A 20,040-nucleotide genomic window follows, 5' to 3' on the forward strand; every position below is an offset into this window, starting at 1 on the left:
TCAGCACTCTAATCCCCAGAGGGGAGGGTTTTTTCCACCTCCCACGATCTAATTCAGCTCTTTTGTCTACGAGGGGAAAAAAGAGCTGGACTCAGGAAGGACAAAGAGGCCATTGCTTGGACTCAGGGCATGGCCACAGCTTCCTGACCTCCTGGGAGACACGGGCCCTGAGCTGCTCCACGGACAGATCAGTGACAACCTGAAACGCCTATTCATCACTCTGTTGTCCCACTCATCACCCCCCCCCCCAGTTCACCCTCTGTCCCCGTGCCCGCTGCGTCTCCTCCAGGACCAGTTAGTGACAACCACAAAGCCAGAGGCCCTGAGTGGGTGTCACTTGTTAAGCCAGTGCTCTTTCCAACCTTCCCAGCACGTTTTCTAACTGGCTCCGTTTCACTTTCTAGGTTCCAAAGGAGACACGTTGAATGATCCAGTCACAGCCTGTAATTTAATTAGCAGAAGTATTGCTGCAGTTTGGTGAAAACAAATGGATCACAGAAAATTGAAATCTTGTTTTCCCATTAGTGTTCCCATTTAAACCCTAACCATTAAATATTTCAACAAATGTTTGAAGCTCGCACCATGTGTTTTTCTGGCCAAGTGAAATAATCATCAGAGAGAAATAATCTGGATGGGGCGGGGGGAAATAGTGCCCAAAATCCAGTTCCAATGCTTTCTGACACACACCACAGAGATCCAGCACAAGGGCAGCTGTGGATACAGATGACAGCAAAGGGTTTTTTAGAAGTCACTTAGGACAGACACAGGGGCACCTACCCAATCTCTGTGTGCACTGCTGGGGTCCTAAGGAGGGAATAAAGAAATAAAATGACATAGAGCACTGAGAAAATCTGCTGCAAGAGACCTCTTGAAAAATGCTCGAAAGCAAAGATGTCACTTGATGACGAAGGTCACCTCTAGAGGTGAAGTGTGTAGTGTGTTGCGGTGTGACCATTAGCAGTGCTCATGCACCAGCTGCGCCCAGGGAGAAGGATGGACAGTCTCCACCTGTGAAGATTTAGGGCCTCAGGAAGGGCTGCATTCGGTTTAATGATACTTGGTTTGGCTTCTTTGGTTTTTTTATCCAAGTCATGATCTTTTCAATCAACACCCATACAAGAGAAAGCTGGGCAATGAAGAAGAAAGCTACACCATGGAACAAATCAGTCTTAGGAAAATTGCAAGCATGCTCTCCTGGTTTCTAGTAACCCCTCACATTCCTGGGCTTCCAGCCACAGCTTCACACGGTGTCCTGACTCTACCTCCCATTCTCTCTCCATTCGTCTCCTTTTTCACAAGCATACTGCTCATACGAGATTAGGACTCTCTTGGTGTGTTAATCTATCTGATAACATTGTCAAAGACTCCATTTCCAAATAAAGTCATGTTTAGGTCCTGGGTATTAGAATTTCAACACCTCTTTTGAGGGGATAGAAGTCAACACCAGGAAGAGCAGATTAGAAAAGCTGGCTTTCACCCAACATTTTCCCCACCCTTCTTATTTTTTCTCAAGAAACCAGTTACATTCCTTTAAATTTTCATGAATTTTTTACCTCATAGAGATCATAAAGTTTTTCCAAGCGTGGGTGCTCACTGGAATTACTCAAAGAGCTTTAAAGAATGCTGATGCACCAGTCCTGTTCGCTCACATTTGGTTCGGACTAAGCATCCAGATGTTCCATGCCTCTGAGCAGTTCTAACAAGGGCTCAGAGTTGAGAACCACAGTTTGAAGCCTAAGATGACTCTGCTCTAAATAATTTTCTAAAAGCTCAGTTAAGTGAGTGTGATGATTAATCTTACGTGTCAACTTTGCTAGGTTGTGGGGTTCAAAGGTATTTGGTCGCACACTGGTCTAGAAGCTACCATAAAGTAGTTACAAGTGATTAGATCAGTTGGCTTCGGTAATGCAGATCGCCTTCCATAACGTAACCCAATATACTTCTTGTTGGTAGGTGCTATGAAACTGACCAAGACTAAAAGAAACTCTACAAACAACAGACCTGAACCATGTCTTTTCCTGCACCACCCACATGATATCAACCATGCTCAAGCCCATTGCTGCAGTCACTGTGCCACTACATCTCATTAACGGTCTTCCTCTCCCTGTCAATCCTTCTCCTTCAGGGTCTTCCTCTCCTTCTCTGATCCTCTACTATCCCCAACACAATGTCTTTTTCCAAGGACTGGTGTCTTCTGATAATATGCCCAAAACCTATGAGATGAAGTTTCACCATCCATGCCTCTACCAATGTAACTGCCTAACAAGTAATGTAAGTATAAAGACCACTTGTGCTATCTATTATAATGTATTCAAAACACTGGTTGAGTTTCTGCTGGTGTAGAATGAAGCCTGAACCTAAGCATGTCTCATGTTATTGAAAGACCAAAGGTACAAATACACAAGTGCAGACAGATGCCACATCAGGATGCTCTACAGAGAAATGTCTAGGATCACCGGAAGGCACCGGAAGCCAGGAGAAAGGCTCACAGGAGGAATCAATGTGACTGACTTCCCAACCTGGACTTGTGGTTTCTAGAACTAGCTGAAAAGAAATTTCTGTTCTTTAAAGCCACTCACTTTTAGAATTTCTGTTACAGAAGTCTGCAGAAACTAAGGCACTACTTGTCTTTTGCTACTGTTAAGTTCCACAAGAAATTATTTCCTTTCCATTCTCCTTGACCGTAGAAATATCACCACCTACCTCATAGGGCTCCTTGGTGGACCTGCACTTTTCTATCTGATAGAGCTGGGTCTTGTAGCAGACACTGTCCTGGAGGTCATATTTCTGCCAGAGAAGAAGAAGAATAAAAAAGGAACAACAAAAACATGGTTTAACATTTAAAAAGTGGAAATAGTCATAATGCCATCATTAATTTTACTTTTATATTATTTTTTGATATTTTAATGAAAGTTTACAGAAAACTTGTACTTCCATTCATTCATTGTTGCACATTTTCCTCCCTAACAATTCCACCCCCAAGTTTGCTTTTCTCTTTAAAATGATTCTTCCATTGTTACACAATTTCCTCCCTCTCTCTGGCCCCCTAGTCCACTTTGCTATGCAGCTCTTATTCTGGACTGTTGTCATGCAAATAATATCTAATCATATATTTCTTTCAGACAGCTCTTTCCTTATCTATTTAAATGCAGTGTTCACTATTTATCCTATTTTCTTAGCTTCCCCCCAACCCCCATGTGAGTTCTGTTTTACAACAGGAGCACTATGCAATCAGTATTTGTCCTTTCATGACTGAGATATTTCACTCAGCATAATGTCCTCCAGGGTTCACCCATTTTGTATAACATTTTATGAGTTCCTTGTTTTTCAGTGTTGTGTAGTATTCCATTGTGTGAATATACCACAACTTCTGTAGCCATTCGTTTGTTGCTGGGAACTTGGGTTGTTTCCTCTCGTTGCTATTGTGAACAATGGAGCAATAAACATGGGTGTGCACCATCATTAATTTTAAACCAGAAGCCATGTGATTGGCTGAGAAAGGACCTAAATGGTTAGCAAACCCATTAACTGCAATGCAAAATCTCATCCCTAGAAGGCCTGTAGGTTGAACACAGAGACCTTGGCTCAGTGTCAGGCAAATTACCTCTGCTATTGCCTCTGCTGAGGAAGAGCTATGTGACCCTGGATAAGCCAATGCTCCTAACTGAATCTCAGTCCTTTCATCTGTGCAATGGGGACACTGCTAAGACATGAAAGCAGAAACCACTGTAAGATAAACAGGCTGGCCAAGTTTTTAGTGAACAACTAAATAGGATAAATATCTTATCTGGCTATTTACAATACCCTTAGCCAAAAAAAGACCCAAGAGTAATAATCACAACTATAATTTTAAGATAGAAGATTGTATCTGAGATGCTGTCAGTTCAATTCTGTGTGAAGACATGCAAAATTAAATGGCTGATTAGAATTAAGTTATCACCCAACAAACATTGCTGTTGTAGGCTTGCTAAACTGAAGCACATTCTTGGCTTTAGGAAGAAACCAGAATTCAAGAGAAGAGGACAGAATATTAAGGTATAACACTGTACTTTTTAAAATTCACTAGTTTGGGCTTCAGAATTATACATAGGTTGCTGGCAACCAGCTGGTGAGATTAATAACTAGGACACTGCACATGGTGCAATTCAATTAGCCATGTCTGGAAACCACTGAAGAGACCAACTGCAATTGTCGGTGGGGGTTAAGTGACTCCAGTTAAAAACAGCCCCTCACCTCGATGCTGACTTTCAGACAAGACTGTTGTAGTTGTTAGCTGCCATTACGTTGTCTTCCAACCCATGGTGGGCACAAGCACAGTGGGGCAGACCACTACCTTAACCCCTGTATCAGCCTATGATTAGCTGTGAATCAGACCATGGTGGTTTTCACCAGCTGATTTCAGAAATACATTGCCAAGTCTTTCTTCCTATTCTGCCTTAGTTTGGTAGCTCTGCTGAAACTGGTTTGGCAGCACAACAATGCACAAGCTACAAGCTTCCACTGACAGATGGGTGGGAACTGCATAAAAGTGTACCAGCTGGGATTCAAATTCAAGTCTCCTGCATGGAGGGCACTGAACCCTCGTGGTCAAATGAACAAGGCATGTCCTATGATTAAAGGTGAAATGTGAAACAGTTATAAAAATTTTAAAACCTTCTCCAGCAGGGCTACATCAGCAGACTTGCAGAGAATGCTCTTGGTAGAGAAAGTATGCTCAGTTTTACAACAGTGCAACCCTGAAGCTGGAGAAAGCAGTAGGAAAGAACCAATATTAGCTACGAAAGTCTGTCAATTTTTCTGACTGAGGCGCATATAAACGGCTTGGGGCAAAACAATGGAGGTGAGCAAGGTGGCAGGGCACCACTGTCCACCCCACAATGCAGCTCTTCCAACTGTATCTCATATGGCACAAGACACTGAGACCTTCCCACTCACAGACTGAGTGAAAATGCCTAGGTCAGGCTGTTTGTTTGTTATGTGTTATTGTATGGGAACCAACTCATAGTTGACCTTCCAGCAGGTTTTCATAGGCTTAAAACCACACAGGAGAAAAGCGACCGCCACCTTCTCACGAAGCAACTGAAAGACCTGACCTGTGTCCTTTACGTTGGCAGTGATGCTCCCTACCCACTAGGCCACCAGTGCTCCCAAGCAGGTCAAACTATTGTTGTTATGTACTTTCGAGTCAGAACCGACCCATAACTGGCCATTCAGTAGGTTTTCAGAGGCAGTTATTTGCATGGGAGGAGACTGCTCATCTCTCTCCTGTGGAGCAGCTGGAGGATTTGAACCACGTATCTTTGGGTTGGAGTGCAGCTCCTTACCACTAGGACACCAGAAACCCCTAGTGGGTTAAACTGTTGTTATTTGGTGTTGACTCAGAAACAACTCATAGCTCTCCCTCTGGTGGGTTTTCAGAGGCAACAAATGGCCTGGAGGGAGACTGCCCATTCTCCTCCCATGGAGCAGCTGGTGGATTTGAGCCATGTGCCTTTGGGATTGCAGCCCAGCTTCTTACCACTAGGCCATGAGAGCTCTAGTTACAATCAAATAAATAAAGGAATGAATAAACCAAACCTACTGCTGTTTACTTGAGTTTGGACGCACAGAGACCTTTTAAGACTGGCTAGAACTGACAACTAACTTACAGGATTTCCAAGGCTGTATGCAATCTTTACAGAAAGAGAGGGGCTCTCATGATAGAGAAGGGTAAATGGTGGGCTGCTACCTGGAAGACATGCAGTGGGAGCCCACCATTTTCCACAGGTGAGATGGGCAGCTTTCTACCATAAAGCCTTGGAAAAAACCCTGGTCACCATGAACCAGAGCAGCCTTGGTAGCAATGGTTTCAACCTTTACAGAAGCAGGCTGCCACATCTTTCTCCCACAGAGCAGCTTGGTGGGTTCAAAGCCCTGACTTTTTTGTTAGCAGCCAAGCACCATCAGAGCTTTCTGGATAAGAAGAATATGTAAACGGAGCCTTTCCTGTGAGCTTGTGCTGGAGATGAATGCCCAACCAGTTGCTCCAAGTCCTACAGCCCTCAGTTAACTAGTTACGGCTGAACTAAGCCTGATTCATGGGTCCCGTGTGTCAGAGGAGAACTGTGTCCAAAAGGTTTTCTTTATATTTCCCGCCCCCCAAACTATTTTATTATGCTTTAGACAAAAGATTACACAATCAACTAGGTTCTCATTTGACAATTTCTGTACAAGTTTTTCAATAATATTGCTTATACTGTTTATAATAAGTCATCACTCTCTTTAATGGCCTTCGAGTTGTTCCATTTTCAGCGCTCTAGTTTCCCTACACATTAATTTCTCATTTTTACTTTTGGGTAATTGCTGACCTTAAGGTCTCAGATACATCACTTTTTTAAGGAGACCAGTAACTCACAGAAGTAAGCTGAGGTCTGTCCAGTGTTTTTCTCCTGTTCTGTTCAGGTCCATCTAAATGACTCCATCTAGTATGGATTTGAATGGTGGACAGTGGTAATCAGGTACTATTTGGTTCTTTTAGGGTTTAGGTAGATGAGGCATAGTGTTTTCAATGGCTGATTATCAGAAGTAGATCTCCAGGCCTTTCTTCCACAACTCCTCTAGGTGAATTCAAATTTCCAACTTCTAGGTTAGCAGCCAAGCAAGTTAATGGTTTGTATCACCCTGGGACTCCTTTATGGTCACAGACATCCCCAGTGCCTACAGCAGGGAGAACCTAAGGAACTCAGAAGTAGCAAAACAAAAAAGGTAGCAGAAAAGCTGAAGGGAAAAGAGCTTGAACCCTTCACAATTCTACCCTGGGCTTAAGTCTATGGGAGACTATTTGAAAAAAACACCTCAGATAAAAGATGTTACCCAAGAAGTGGGTTTCACTACTATTTTATCCCACACTCAGAAAGTGCAGCCTCACAGAAGTCTAAATTAACAGCTCAGAATCAAGTGTCAGCAACTGAGAAACACTTTGAGTGGGAAAAACATTCTGCAACAGAGTACAGAAAAGCTCTAAGAGGGCCCGCTTACCCCAGACAGGTAGCGCTCCAGCTTCTTGTTCAAGAGGAAGTAGATGGCAAGGATGTGGCAGGCACGGTTGGAGAGCACAGTGTTGATCACATCACTGTTCTTGAAGCCCAGCTTCTCAGTCATGTGCAGCACCACGCTTGGGCTTAGGTCCTCCAGGTGGATCCTGCACGGGGCAAGGTGGGCGGTCACGGCTCTGCCCTCACAGAGAGGCCAAGGGCCTTAGTAACAGGAACAAATACGGCAGCCTGCACCAGCCTCTGAGCAGAATCAGGTCCACCACCCATCCATCCATCCATCCATCCATCCATCCACCCACCCACTCATCCATTTGACTTTTTGTTATGAAAAATTCCTCAAAAAAGTGGAGGGAACAATAAGCATCATGAAAAACCATCACCTGGATTTGCTGTTTTTAAGTACCATAGAGTTGGAACTGACCCTCCAGTGGGTTTTCAGAGGCAGTAAACCACACAGGAGGAGGCTGTCCATCTTTCTCCTGTAAGAGCAGCTGATGAATTTGAACTACATGCCTTTGGGATTGCAGTGCAGCTTCTTATCACTAGGCCACTGGAGTCTCCTCAACTGGATTTAGCAATTGTGAATATTTTGCCACTACCACTGTCAGCCAGTTTCTTGTACGGTGGTGGCTTATATGTTGGTGTGATGCTGGAACTTATACCATTGTATTTCAAATACCAGCAGGGTCACCCATGGTAGATGATTTTAAGTAGAGCTTTCCGGACTAAGAAAGGCTTGGCAAGCTACTTCTGAAAGCAGCCAATGGAATTCCTATGGGCAATAACTACTCTCCGATTTGCCTGCTATGGATACATAATCAGGAGCAACCAGTTACTAGGAGAGGGCTTTGTGTTTTATGACAATACGGGCCTCAACAAGCCAGGGAGACCTTCAGTGAGACAGACCAGCCCAGCAGCCACACGATGGGCTCAAACACGCGGGCACCAGTGAGGATGGCACAGGACCCAGGCCAGGCAGTGCTTCATGCTGCTGCGGTCAGTCAGAGGCAACTCGATGTCAGCCTCTGGGCCTGTGTAACATTTTGTTATAACTGCTTCATGTTTTCCTTTTTTTGCTGAAGGGATTTAAATTACAGCTATCACGACACCTCTCTCTTAAACACTTTCGTGGGCATCTTTAAAGACTAAACATGTCTCCTACTGAACCCCGGTACCGTCAGCACATCCACCAAAATCTTATTAACCCTTTTAAGCTTGTAGTTCTTCATTTGATTCTCACTCAGAGCAACCCTATGGAATAAAGTAGAACTGCCCCATAGGGTTTCCAAGGCTGCATCTATCTGCTTTATGACACAGACTGTACCAGCTTCCTCCTGAAAAGCAGCTGGTTGGTTTTAACTGCTCATATTTTGGTTAGCATCTGGATGTTTAACCAATAACCAACCTGAAGCCTACTGCCACTGAGTTGAGTGCAACTTATCTCGACCTTTCAGCAGGTATTGAAGGCTGTGAATCTTTACCAGGGGACTGCCTGTCTCCTTTCCTCAGAGCAGCCGGTGGATTCAAACTGCAGAACTTTCGGTTAGCAGCAGACTAATGCTCCTTAATAATCTCCTGATTATCACTTAATATCCTGACTATAAGCCTATTTCCCCAATTTCTTTACAATTAAATATTCTTCACCCCAAATGTAGGACTTGGCAAAAAATAAAGCCCTAGGAATTGATAGGATACCAATCGACATACTTCAACAGATGATGCCCTGGAAGAGCTAAGAAATCGGGAGGACAATTACCTGGTCTACAGACTGGAAGAGATCCGACAGGGTGTGAAAATTATCAAACAATATCACTAATATCACACGCTAGCAAAATACAGCTGAAGATGATCCAGAAACGACTGGAACAATACATTGACAGAGGACTACTAGAAATACAAGCTGGGTTTAGAAGAGGTCATGGCACTAGAGACATTACCACCCATGTCAGATGGATCTTGGCAGAAAGCAAAGAGTAGTTGAGCAATGTCTATCTGTGTTTTATTGACTATGCAAAGACATTTGATAGTGTGGACCACAACAAATTGTGGCTAACGTTGAGGAAAATGGGAATCCCAGAACACTTGACTGTGCTTATGGAAATTTACACTTAGACCAAGAAGCAGTCCTCAGAACAAAGCAAGGAAACACTGCATGGTTCAAAATCAGCAAAGGTGTGACAGAGAGGTGCAACTTGTCTCCATACTTTTTCAATTTACATGCAAAACAGATCATCTGGGAGGCTGGGCTTTCTGAGGAAGAATGTGGTACCAGGATTGGAGGAAGACTCATCAACAACCCACATCATGCAGATGACAAAACGTTGCTGGCTGAAACTGAGGAGGACCTGAAGAGCTTGTGGCAGAAAGTCAAGGACTGCAGTCTTCAATATGGATTGAAGCTCAACATCAAGAAGACAAAGATTCTTACCACTAGGCCCACTGGCAGCACCATGACAGATGGAGAAAAGATTGAGGTTGTTAACAATTACAGCTTGCTCAGCTCCATGATCAACACTTTTGGCACGAGCAGTCAGAAAATCAAAAGATGAATTGCACTGGGAAAATCTGCTGTCAGGAACCTCTCTAGAGTGCTGAAAAGCAACAATATCAATCTAGAGACTAGGGTATGCCTAATCCAGGTCATAGCATTTGCAATTACTTGCTATGCATCAGAAAGCCGGACAATGACTAACGATGACAGAAGAACTTAAGCCTTCAAGTTGTGGTGCTGGAGAAGAGTCTTGAACATACCATGGACTGACAAGAAAACACATATGTCTGTCTTGGAGAGAGTGAAACCAAGTTTCTCCTTGAAGACCAAGAAGCTCCGTCTCACATACTTTGGGCATGTGGTCAGAATGGATCAGTCCTTGGAGAAAGACATTCTTAGTCAGGTGGACAGACAGCACAGTAGAAGAAGACCCTGGATGAGATGAATTTATATAGTGACTGGGGCAATAGGGGCTGGTGTGTCAGAATCAGTGAGACTGGCTCAGGACAGGAAAGGGTTCAGAGCTGCTGTACAAAGGGTCGCAGCAGGCAACTCAACAGCACATAACAACAACAACAAAATGTGTTTGTTAGCCATTGGTGGGGCCTATCCTTTACCTGGTATTTGGGAAATGAGGGTGGCAAAGGCATGTGAATTCATGTGAATTGTATGAACACAGACATTCACACACCTGGGGTTCAGTTATGATGTGGGGTACTCTCTGAGAGATTCCAGTTAAGAGCTTCTGCCCAGAATCATTATGCAGATAAACTCCTTGGAGTAAAGTGTCCAAAATATACTAGCTATTCATTCATGAATTCCTTGCCTCTGAGTTCATAAGGAAGAGAAAATACTCCATTTAGTCCTCAGGACAGCCCTATGAGGAGGTACTATTATAATACCCATTTTACAGATGAAGAAGGCGAGGCCCACAGCAGTTAGGTAATTTGCCTAGGCTTCCACACGCAGAAAGTAGCAGGACCATATCTCAATTTTCCCATCCCCCCACCTCACATCCCTCAATTTTGCCTTATGTCTTTTCATTTGTATGTTTTCTGCTTAGAACGAGCTTAGGCCCATTGCCATTGCGGTGATTCCAAGCCACAGCAACCCTGCCCTGTAGGGGTTCCATGGCTGTAAATCTTTATGGAAACAGATTCCACATCCGTGGCCGGGAGGTTCACACACCAGTCCTTCATTCTGCAGCCAAGGGCTTCATCACTGGGTTGGCAGGTACACACACTATGGAACCCTGGTGACTCAAATGGCTAAGTGCTTGGCTGCTAACTAAAGGGTTGGAGGTTTGAACCCACCAGTAGCTCCACAGGAAAAACTCTGGCATCTGTTTCCACAAGGGTTACAGCCAACAAAACTTTATTGCGTCTTTCAACTCTTACCACACAGGGTTGGTGTGAGATGATCTCAACTCAGTGGCACCAAACAAGTCCACATGCTGCTCTGTGAGTTCTGTAAGCCATTCCAAGATATTATTGAGTGCACAGAGGAAGAAGTCCACAGGTCCTAAACGTGGGTGCTCTGTGAACTCCTGGGCTTGTGAGTAGTATCTGGGAAGGGGGTATAGAAAAACCTCAGGTTCAGGGATAGGTGGCCTAAAGCGCTGGGAGTTGTGTGGCCTTGTGGCCAACACTCGACCCAGCCCGGGTGGCTGGAGATGGGATAGCACCCCCAGTGTGGCTGACAATGGGACAGTCAGTGGTGAGGGCAGGAGGTGCCTCCGTGCCCCTTACTTGCCACTTATCTTGTTCTTACCCCTTTTATCTGAATGCTGGTAAACCAGAACATTAATTATAAAAAGTCTTTTTTATTAAAATGACCATTAATAATAAGCCTTGGTCAAACTAAAAATTGTCACTAGCTACCTTCCCCTACCGTCCGGATTTGATGAAAACTAAATGCTGCCTTGCCTCTAGAAAGTGATTAATTGGACTTTCATAAGCAAAAGACTCCTGTTCTCCTCAGTATATGAGATCTCATCCACCTTGACAAGCCACCCGATTAGTTCTATGTCCAAATTTATGCTTCTGATCAAGTCCGAATATAAAAATAACCAATTTGGCAAAACCAGTTGTTATGTTTCCTAGTGCAACTGTAACAAGATGATTGGTTTATCTCTCCCCAATCTCAAAACTGGAGGATGAGTCAACCGTGAATTGAAGATACTGAGAGGGAGGGGAGTGAAGAAGGATATGTCAGGGGATGGTTTCTAAAGAGCATTTAAGTGACCAAAGCAAACCCTCGAAGCTAAGAGGGAGTGCAAAGTGCTATGGACATGTTTACTCTGTATAATAAAACATTTAGAGATGACTTAAAGTGTATAGAAGAACATGCATAGAATATAAATTCTAAGGCACAAGAGAAGACAAATTGTTTATAGAGACACTATGGGTCGCAACTGACTCGATGGCACATATAAACAAAATGACACTCTATATAAAGGACTCGAGTATCCTCTGATTCTGATATCCATGGGTGTCCCTGGAACCAATGCCCTGTGGATACTGAGGGGTGACTATACCACAAACTGAGTGACTTAAAGCAACAGAAATGTATTATATTCCTAGATGTTCAAAAAGTCACTGCTGCATAGGAACCAGCTCGTAGTTGATGTTCCATTGGGTTTCCAAGCTACATGGGAGGAGACTGCCCATCTTTCTCCCTCAGAGCCACAGTGGGTTTGAACCACCAGACAAGCTTCCTGTAAAAGCTGAAATCAAGGTGTTGGAAAGAATTACACTCTCGCTAAAGCCTCTAGAGGAGGAACCTTTTCTGCCTCTTCCAGGTTACTGATGTTTACCAGCAATCCTTGGTTTATAGAAACACCACTCTAATGTCCATGTCTGTCTTCACATAGCTGCCTTCTCCCCCTTGTATCTCCTCTTTCACAAGGACACCACTTACACTGGATTAGACAGAATCTTCAAGACCCTATATCCAACCATGGTCACACCACAGACGGGTGTCAGCGTTTAGAGAGACACAATCCAATGGATCAAACCAGTATACCCAAACCTACACCACTGCCATCAAGTTGATTCAGTTCATGGTGATGTTCTCAGGCTGTACATCTTAAAGGAAGGAGATAGACTCATCTTTCTTCTGAGTGCCTCTTGGGTTTGAACTCCTGGCCTACTGTAGGTTAGCCGTCCAGCACAACTTATCATGCCATCAGGACTCCTTTCACATCAGCATAGAATGTGATTTAAAAGTTCTAATCTGCAAATGCCTTCTACAACTTGCGGAAAAGTTACAAAACGAGAAGCCACGTCATGTTTCTTAGTGAATGAAGATGGAGCCGACATGGAGGGGACACCGAATTTCTACCACGTCATGTTTCTTAGTGAATGAAGATGAAGCTGATACGGAGGGGGCACCGAATTTCTAACCCCAGCTCTATTTCCTTCAACAGCTGCTGCTGTAAGTGGATTGATTATGCTCATTTAGACGGTGATTACATTAGCTTAATGATTCATCTGGCTGCCCCTGAGGCCCCTCCTTTTGCAGGAAGTACCTGTGTGCGATCTATCATCAACATCAGGAATGAGGCATGGCCCTTCAGCTTCACTTTCCAGCTCATGCTGGGGTAATATTTCTGGCGTCTATTTCAGAGACCGCCCCAAATCAAGCTGGTATTGGAAAACAACAATCTATTTCCAGGTTCCCTCTGAAACCTGAGTAATCTAGTTTGTTGAAATTACCTCCCTTGAGCCAAATGCTAGAATTCTAGGAACAATTCAGTGGCCACCCTTCTTCTCTAGGGCAACTGTGTAGATGAAGAGGAAGAGCCCAGGAGACCAGCTGAGGACCCTGGGTTCCTCTAGGGCTCCATCCTCAGGATGAAAAGCTCTGCCTGCCCATCTCATCTGGAGGACTCAACACAGCACATCTCATAAGCCTTGATGGACATCTCCAGACCTTTTTAGGCATTTTGAAAATATAGCCATGGAGGACAGCCCAATTTTCTCCCCTTTCTGTCCTCCCTGATGAGTGGTTCTCTTGTCCCCATGCACACTTGCTCAAAGGTGCAGGACACGCTTAAATGGAAGGAAGAAGGATGCAATGTGGTCCCAGTCCTGGGAGGACGAGTTGATGCATGTTGTTTATAAGTTTGCTCGAGTGTAACCAAGGGAGCTGGGGTGGCATAATCCATAGGGCGCTGTGCTGCCAAGCCAAAGGACAACCCTTCAACAGTTCAAATCCACCAGCAGCTCTGCTGGAGAAAGACAGGCAATCTTCTCCTCTGTAATTTATAGCTTTGGAAGCATGCTGAAGGCTCAGAAGAGTCAGTTCCAACTCTATGGCAATGAGTTCAAGTTCAAAAGTAACCAAGGCTTTGTTGTTAGCTGTTCTTAAGTTAGCCCAGTTCATGGCAACCCCCCTGCACAACAGAACAGAGCACTGGCTGGCCCTGGGCCACGCCCACTATCACTGCTGACTGGACAGTTGCAGTCCATAAGGTTTTCACTAGCTGATACTGTCAAGTCTTCCTTGCAAGTCTGTCTTAGTCCGGAAGCTCTGCTGAAACCAGTTTGGCATGTCAGCACACACAAACTCCACACAAACCAGATGGGTAGTGGCTGGTTGGGCCAGGAACTTAATCTGGGTTCCCATCTAGAAAGATTTCTCCTCAAGGAAATGAACAAAACAAAGCTTTTGTCCAGCAAATTTGGCCCAGTTATATGGATATATAACTATATAACCCCAGGAATATCCACTCAAACCTCCTATGTCCCTTTGGACTTTCTCCTAAATGAACATTGCACGTACAGCAAAAGACTTCTCATGCCTTTTCTTCCTACTCTCAACATTTTAAGGCGGGACATCTTGCTCATATGAACAACAAGAACAAAGAAGGGGTTGGAAGTGGACAGGAGCAATTGTACCAGATTCTGTTTCTTGCAGGAGGGCCACTGGAGGATTTTTCTCTCTCTTTCTCTCTCTCACACATACACAACACACACATGCATACACAAGCAGGCACACATGACATATATGCAAAGATACATGTGACCCCATGCAAAGATACAAATATATCCTCACAGAGGCCGGGATACACTTTAAGACACACATACTCACAGGTAAATAACATAGGCACACACATTCACACAGCAGAAACATATATATATTCAGACACACATACAGAGAGACAAAATACTTAAGAGAAAAATACCTACAGATACATATTTTTGATAGCATAGGCACACAAAGACGTATACACTCACACTCAAAGATAGGAACACATGTACACCCAGAGAACAGGTACTGATATACCTTTAAATACACACACATACTAAAGAGATGCACAGACGCATACTCACAGATGTGCATAAACACCCATTCACACTCTCTCTCTCTCTCTCTCTCTCACACACACACACACACACACACACACACACACAGAGAGAGAGAGAGGCTGCAGTTAGCATATGGCTCCTTTCTGTAAAAAAGAAAGAGGTGTCTCATTGGATGAGATAAAAATGTGGAACAAAACAGTCCAGACTTATTGGACCAGCTGAGATTACAAAACTGCCTGAGACTATTACTCTGAGATACTCTAACCCTTGATGCCAAACTATCCCGAGGTCATCTTTCAGCAAAATATCAGATGGCTTATAATGTGAGTACCACGTTCCTTTAAAACGTCATCTGTGTGAGACCAACCTGTGCACAATTACCTATAAAGTACAGCTGAGAAGGCAAGGGTGCAGGGAAAAATCAAACACATGTAGATATGCTGTGGAAAATGTAATCAACATAACTTATGAACAAATTGCTAAAGGAGAACATAATTTGCTCTGTAAACTTTCACTGAAAACACAAGAAAATATTATTTTTTAAAAATCCAGGAGTGAACCTCTGGTGGGGGTGGCCTTTCTGGAGTGAGCACATCTTGGAGATGTGTTCTGCCCATTGCACCACCACACAACAGAGCCTTACCTCTACTTCCTTTTGTGGACTCAGAAGGGCTGGCCTAGGTGATTGTGGGTCTAAGGAGACCATCACAAGGTAAATATGGGTTTTCCATACCACCCCACATAAGAAGGGCTCTTCTGAGTGCTACAGTGAGTTACCTGTTGGGGTAGGTGATGTTGCAGGGCACCTTGCCTGTGTAATTCTCATTAAGCCAGCGATTCGCCAGCGCCTGCTGAATGTTTGGCCTCTTCACAGGGTCCGGTTCCAGCAGAGAGCGCAGGAAGGTGATGGCTCCTGTGAAGACAATCGGCAGAGAGCAGCCCCACGTTATCATCTCAACACACAGCACGCGTGCAGGTTCCTCCCAACCACGGCCAGGCCAGCTCTTCTCTGGGGCCTCAGAAAGGGAGATGATGCTCTAGTCACAGGCTTGAAAGGAATAAGCAATAAACAAACACACTCTATCAGGCATAGGGATTGAGTATTCAGAAAGCAATCAGAAGGGTGAAAAACCCAAAGCCACTGTCAAGTTGATTTCAAGAGTAAAACGGCCACACAGGGTTAAGCCTATATACCTTTACACAAACAGATGGTATACTTCTCTCTTGAAGTGGCTAAAGAAGTCAAACCACTGACCTTTCATCTATCGCCAAATTCCTTAACCACCACCTCACCACGGCTACTCCAAGGCTCCTTAAACCTCACGTGTTGCCTTCAAGTCTGAACTGGCTCATAGCTGATGTTGTTAACTTCCAAAGCTGTAAACCACACAGGAGGAGCCTGCCCGCCTTTCCCCTGAAGCGGCTCTGAGGGAGTCAGGCTTGAACCACCAGAGAGGCCCAGCCTCTGGAGCAGCAGCTCAACTTCCAGTGGATAAGGTCACCAGAGCTCCCTTCTGGGCTCCCTGGAAGGTTAAAAACCAAACCCAAATCCACTGTTGTCTGGTTGATTCTGACTCATAATGACGTGGTCAGACTGAGTAGAACTGTGATCCTTGTTTTTGTTGTGTTTCTGGAGTAGGAACTCATAGCTGACCCTCCAGTAGATTTTCAGAGGCAGTAAATTGCATGGGAAGCAAGTACTATCTTTTTCCGGGAGAGCAAGTGGTGGATTTGCATAGGCAGCACAGATCCTCATCACTTCTAATGCTGTAGCTCTTTCCAGAAGCACACTTTTTTACAGTCAGAGTGACTGGTGGGTTTGAACTATCAACCTTTTGGTTAGGAGCCAAATGCCTTAACCGTAGTATGGTTAAAATTCCTTTAGAAAGGATCAAAGGACCTCTAAATAAAACCCTCAAAGAAAAGCCTACAGACCACATCAATCTGATCTACAAATGACCTGGGGACGGTGCAGGGCTGAACACAGGGTCGCCATGAGTCTAAGCCTCACTTTGGACCCCTTCTTGTAAAGCCGTCTTGTTGACTGTCCCACTTCTCTCCAGTCTTCACAGATTGATGATGTAGCACCAAGACTGAGTCTCAGGGCCACTTAACCAAGCAAACCAGGACCCCGCGCACCCAAGAAGCCAGAAGTTTCCACCATGTGTCAGATCAACTCTGCAAAGTGAGTCAAGTTTTAAAATTATAGTTCATGCATGAAATCCCTGCAAGGGCTACACTGTCAACCCACATCTGCCTGATGGACCCCTTCCTTTTCTGCTGATCCTTCAAGCCCTGGGGCCATTCTGGTGGAAAGCCAACAATGAAGTGTGCCCTTACGGGGCTTCTCAGTGATCACGTGAGTTATGCTCAGCATGGAGTGCAAGAAAAGGCAATGGTAAACTGACAAAAAAAAAAATACAAAAGTCCTACAACTGCTTTCCCTCTCATCTCCAGTAAAGCAATCTGTCAAATGTCCTAGTTCTTCCTTCATTTAGCAAAACGTGACTAAGTCCTTGTCTGTCCAAACACTCTGAGTATATGCATTTTTAAAAATTTTATTTTATGTTGGCTTGCTTACAAAGTTCAAATACATTATGTTTCACTCTATTCTTCATTCACACAATGTTTCATACAATCATTTCCATATTTTATAAAATTAATCAAAATTGGACCATGCTTCTCTTTACCCTTTGTCTTTTCAGGTCCCCGCTAGATCCTTCTCATTTCTTTCACCCTCTCCCTCCACCCACCAACTATGCAACCCTGTGGTTTTGCCCTTACCCATCCTCACTCCTCTGTTCCCACCCCTTCCCCTATTGGGTCCCCATACATGTTTTACTAGCTATCCTTCTATTTTTACATTAACTGTCTTATGTTGTATTTGTTGTTAAGAGACTGAGTTAATTCACTCAGCCTAATGTTCTCCACTTTCTCCCAAGTTATGTGGTATTTTTCAAAGTTGTTGCTCAAAAATACAGCAACAACTTTGAAAACTACTACAGAGTCCGGAATGAGGGTTGCAGAGTGGAGTACACTTGGGGTGGGAGTGGGGAGGTGCGGCGGGGGGGGGGGGATTGTGTACCAATGAAGGAGTTTTTCTTTTGCTTTTCAAGGAGAGGAGCGAACTGGGGGTGGGGGTGGGGGTGAGTGGGTGGGGAGAAAAGTGCAACGATGAATGAATGGAATTCCAAAATCTCTATAGATGTTCATTGAAATTAATAATAATTAAAAAAATACAGTGCACAAAAATCACTGAGATACCATTTTATCCCAGTAGCAGTGGCAAAGTTCAGCAGAGCAGCAAGCAATAAATGTTGGAGAGGATGTGGAGAGGTGGGAACTCTCATTCACTGTTGGTGGGATTGTAAAATAGTACACTCTGGAAGGCAGTTTGGCGCTTCCTCAAAGAGTTGACCAAAGAAACTTCCTATCACCCAGTTATTCCACTACTAGGAATATACCCCAAGGAAATTAGAACTGAGACACAAATGGAGATTTGTACACCGGCGTTCACTGTAGTGTTATTCACCATCACAAGAACATGGAAACAGTCCAGCCATGAATGAATGGATTGAGAAATTATGGTACATTCACACAATGGAGTATATGCATCTTTTAAGATTTTTGTCTTATTTTCCTGATGCCACTGTAACAAAATAAATTCCATAAGTGGATGGCTTTGAAGAACAGCATTTACTTCCTCACACTTCAGGAGGCTAAAATTTGGAATTCAAGGTGTGGCTGCAGGGGGAGGCCATCTGTGTGCATTTCAACTTCTAGAAGCTACTGACAACCAATCTCTGGTGTTCTGGGGCTTGTGGATATAGCTATGTGTTTTTCTCTCTATGTGATTCTTTTCCCCTTGTGTGTGTCTCTGTAGATATTCTATTTTCTTTTCTTTTCCCTTCCCTTCCCTTCCTTTCTTTTCTTTTAATTTAAACCTGCAAATCATTCCAGGAATTCTGCTGCTTGGAGGAGAGGTGACCTAGTATAGTCTTAATGCATATAGAAACCCTCAGTTTGGCCCTATGATAACCCACTCAACTGACTGGTCATTGGTAGGGTCATGTCACTGGCAAAATGAGCTCACAGCTTACTCTGTTTTTTTTAATGAGACATCACTGAGAAGTGATTAGGTGTAGGATCCACCCTACCTGATTATGCCCTCATTAGCATAACAGAAAAAAACTTATTTCCAAATGGGATCCTGTTTATAGGTACAAGGGTAAGGATTTCCATATAACTGGAGGAAGGGTGTAGGAAGGAGGGCACAGTTCAATCCATGAAAGATTATTTAACAGTGAAGCCAACTGCATAACATAGAAAAAAAATGTTACCATGTGAGCAAAGGTCACAATTTATGAAATTACTCAGTATGAAAGCATGCTTGCACATATATGGACAAAGAATAACAGGGATTTGTACCAAAAGGAAGGCTATCTACCTTTCTAAAAATCTGCGCTAATAAGGGATATTTCCTCATTCTACATTCCCAAGTTGATGGAGCACTGCCATAATGATAAGAAATATTCTTTTATGCAGCTTTGTACATAATATACATTTCTAACTTACCAAAGAATAAACCCTAGAAAAAGAATCTTAATTCTCTTCAGCTCCAAACTTTTCTATCTTCCTCTCAAGCTATTTTTTCCTTTTTCTAAGAGAGCTCTGGTGGCACAGTCAGTCAGGAGTTGCACTGCTGACCCAAACGCGTCACCTTTTTACAGTCTGAACAAGCCAGCAGCTCCACAGAAAATGGACAATCTCCTCTCCTGGCGTTTGCAGCCTCATAAAGTCAGTTATGAGTTGGTTCTTAACACTGGCAACGAGTTGAGCTATTGTGAGGAAAGGTCTCGATTTCTCATAGAGACTTTACAGTTGGTCTCCAAAAAACGGTGGGTCCTTTCTGTTACCAATATTTTGCAGGGAAGAGAACTGCCATCAGAAGAGGTGCCAGCTGGGACGCTGGAATCAACTCAAGAGAAATGGGCCTTGCTAGTAATGCCATCAACTCTCTCCTCTAGGATGAGTTCCCACATAGCTGATGAAGTCACCAAATGATCTTTCTCTTTTAAGAAAGTTATGTTTATTGCAGTTTTGTTCAAAATAGCAAGGAGTTGGAAACAACCTAAGTGCCCATCAACAAACGAATGGCTAGAGAAGCTGTGGTATATTCGCACAATGGAATACTATGCTGCAT

General features: G+C 43.8%; 1 protein-coding gene across 1 annotated transcript in view; it reads right to left on the reverse strand.

Annotated features, from left to right (window-relative positions):
* HUNK (hormonally up-regulated Neu-associated kinase) overlaps nucleotides 1-20,040 on the reverse strand; it is a 193,908-nt gene that overhangs the window by 11,867 nt on the left and 162,001 nt on the right. The window contains exons 6-8 of the mRNA XM_006886755.1: nucleotides 15,615-15,750; nucleotides 7,018-7,180; nucleotides 2,704-2,787 (exon numbers count right to left, since the gene is read on the reverse strand). Coding sequence (XP_006886817.1) covers nucleotides 2,704-2,787; nucleotides 7,018-7,180; nucleotides 15,615-15,750 — 383 coding nt within the window. The remainder of the gene's footprint in view (nucleotides 1-2,703; nucleotides 2,788-7,017; nucleotides 7,181-15,614; nucleotides 15,751-20,040) is intronic.

The sequence above is a fragment of the Elephantulus edwardii genome, unplaced genomic scaffold (assembly GCF_000299155.1).
Source record: "Elephantulus edwardii isolate Elephantulus edwardi_28Jun2011 unplaced genomic scaffold, EleEdw1.0 scaffold00051, whole genome shotgun sequence".
Lineage (NCBI taxonomy): Eukaryota > Metazoa > Chordata > Mammalia > Macroscelidea > Macroscelididae > Elephantulus > Elephantulus edwardii.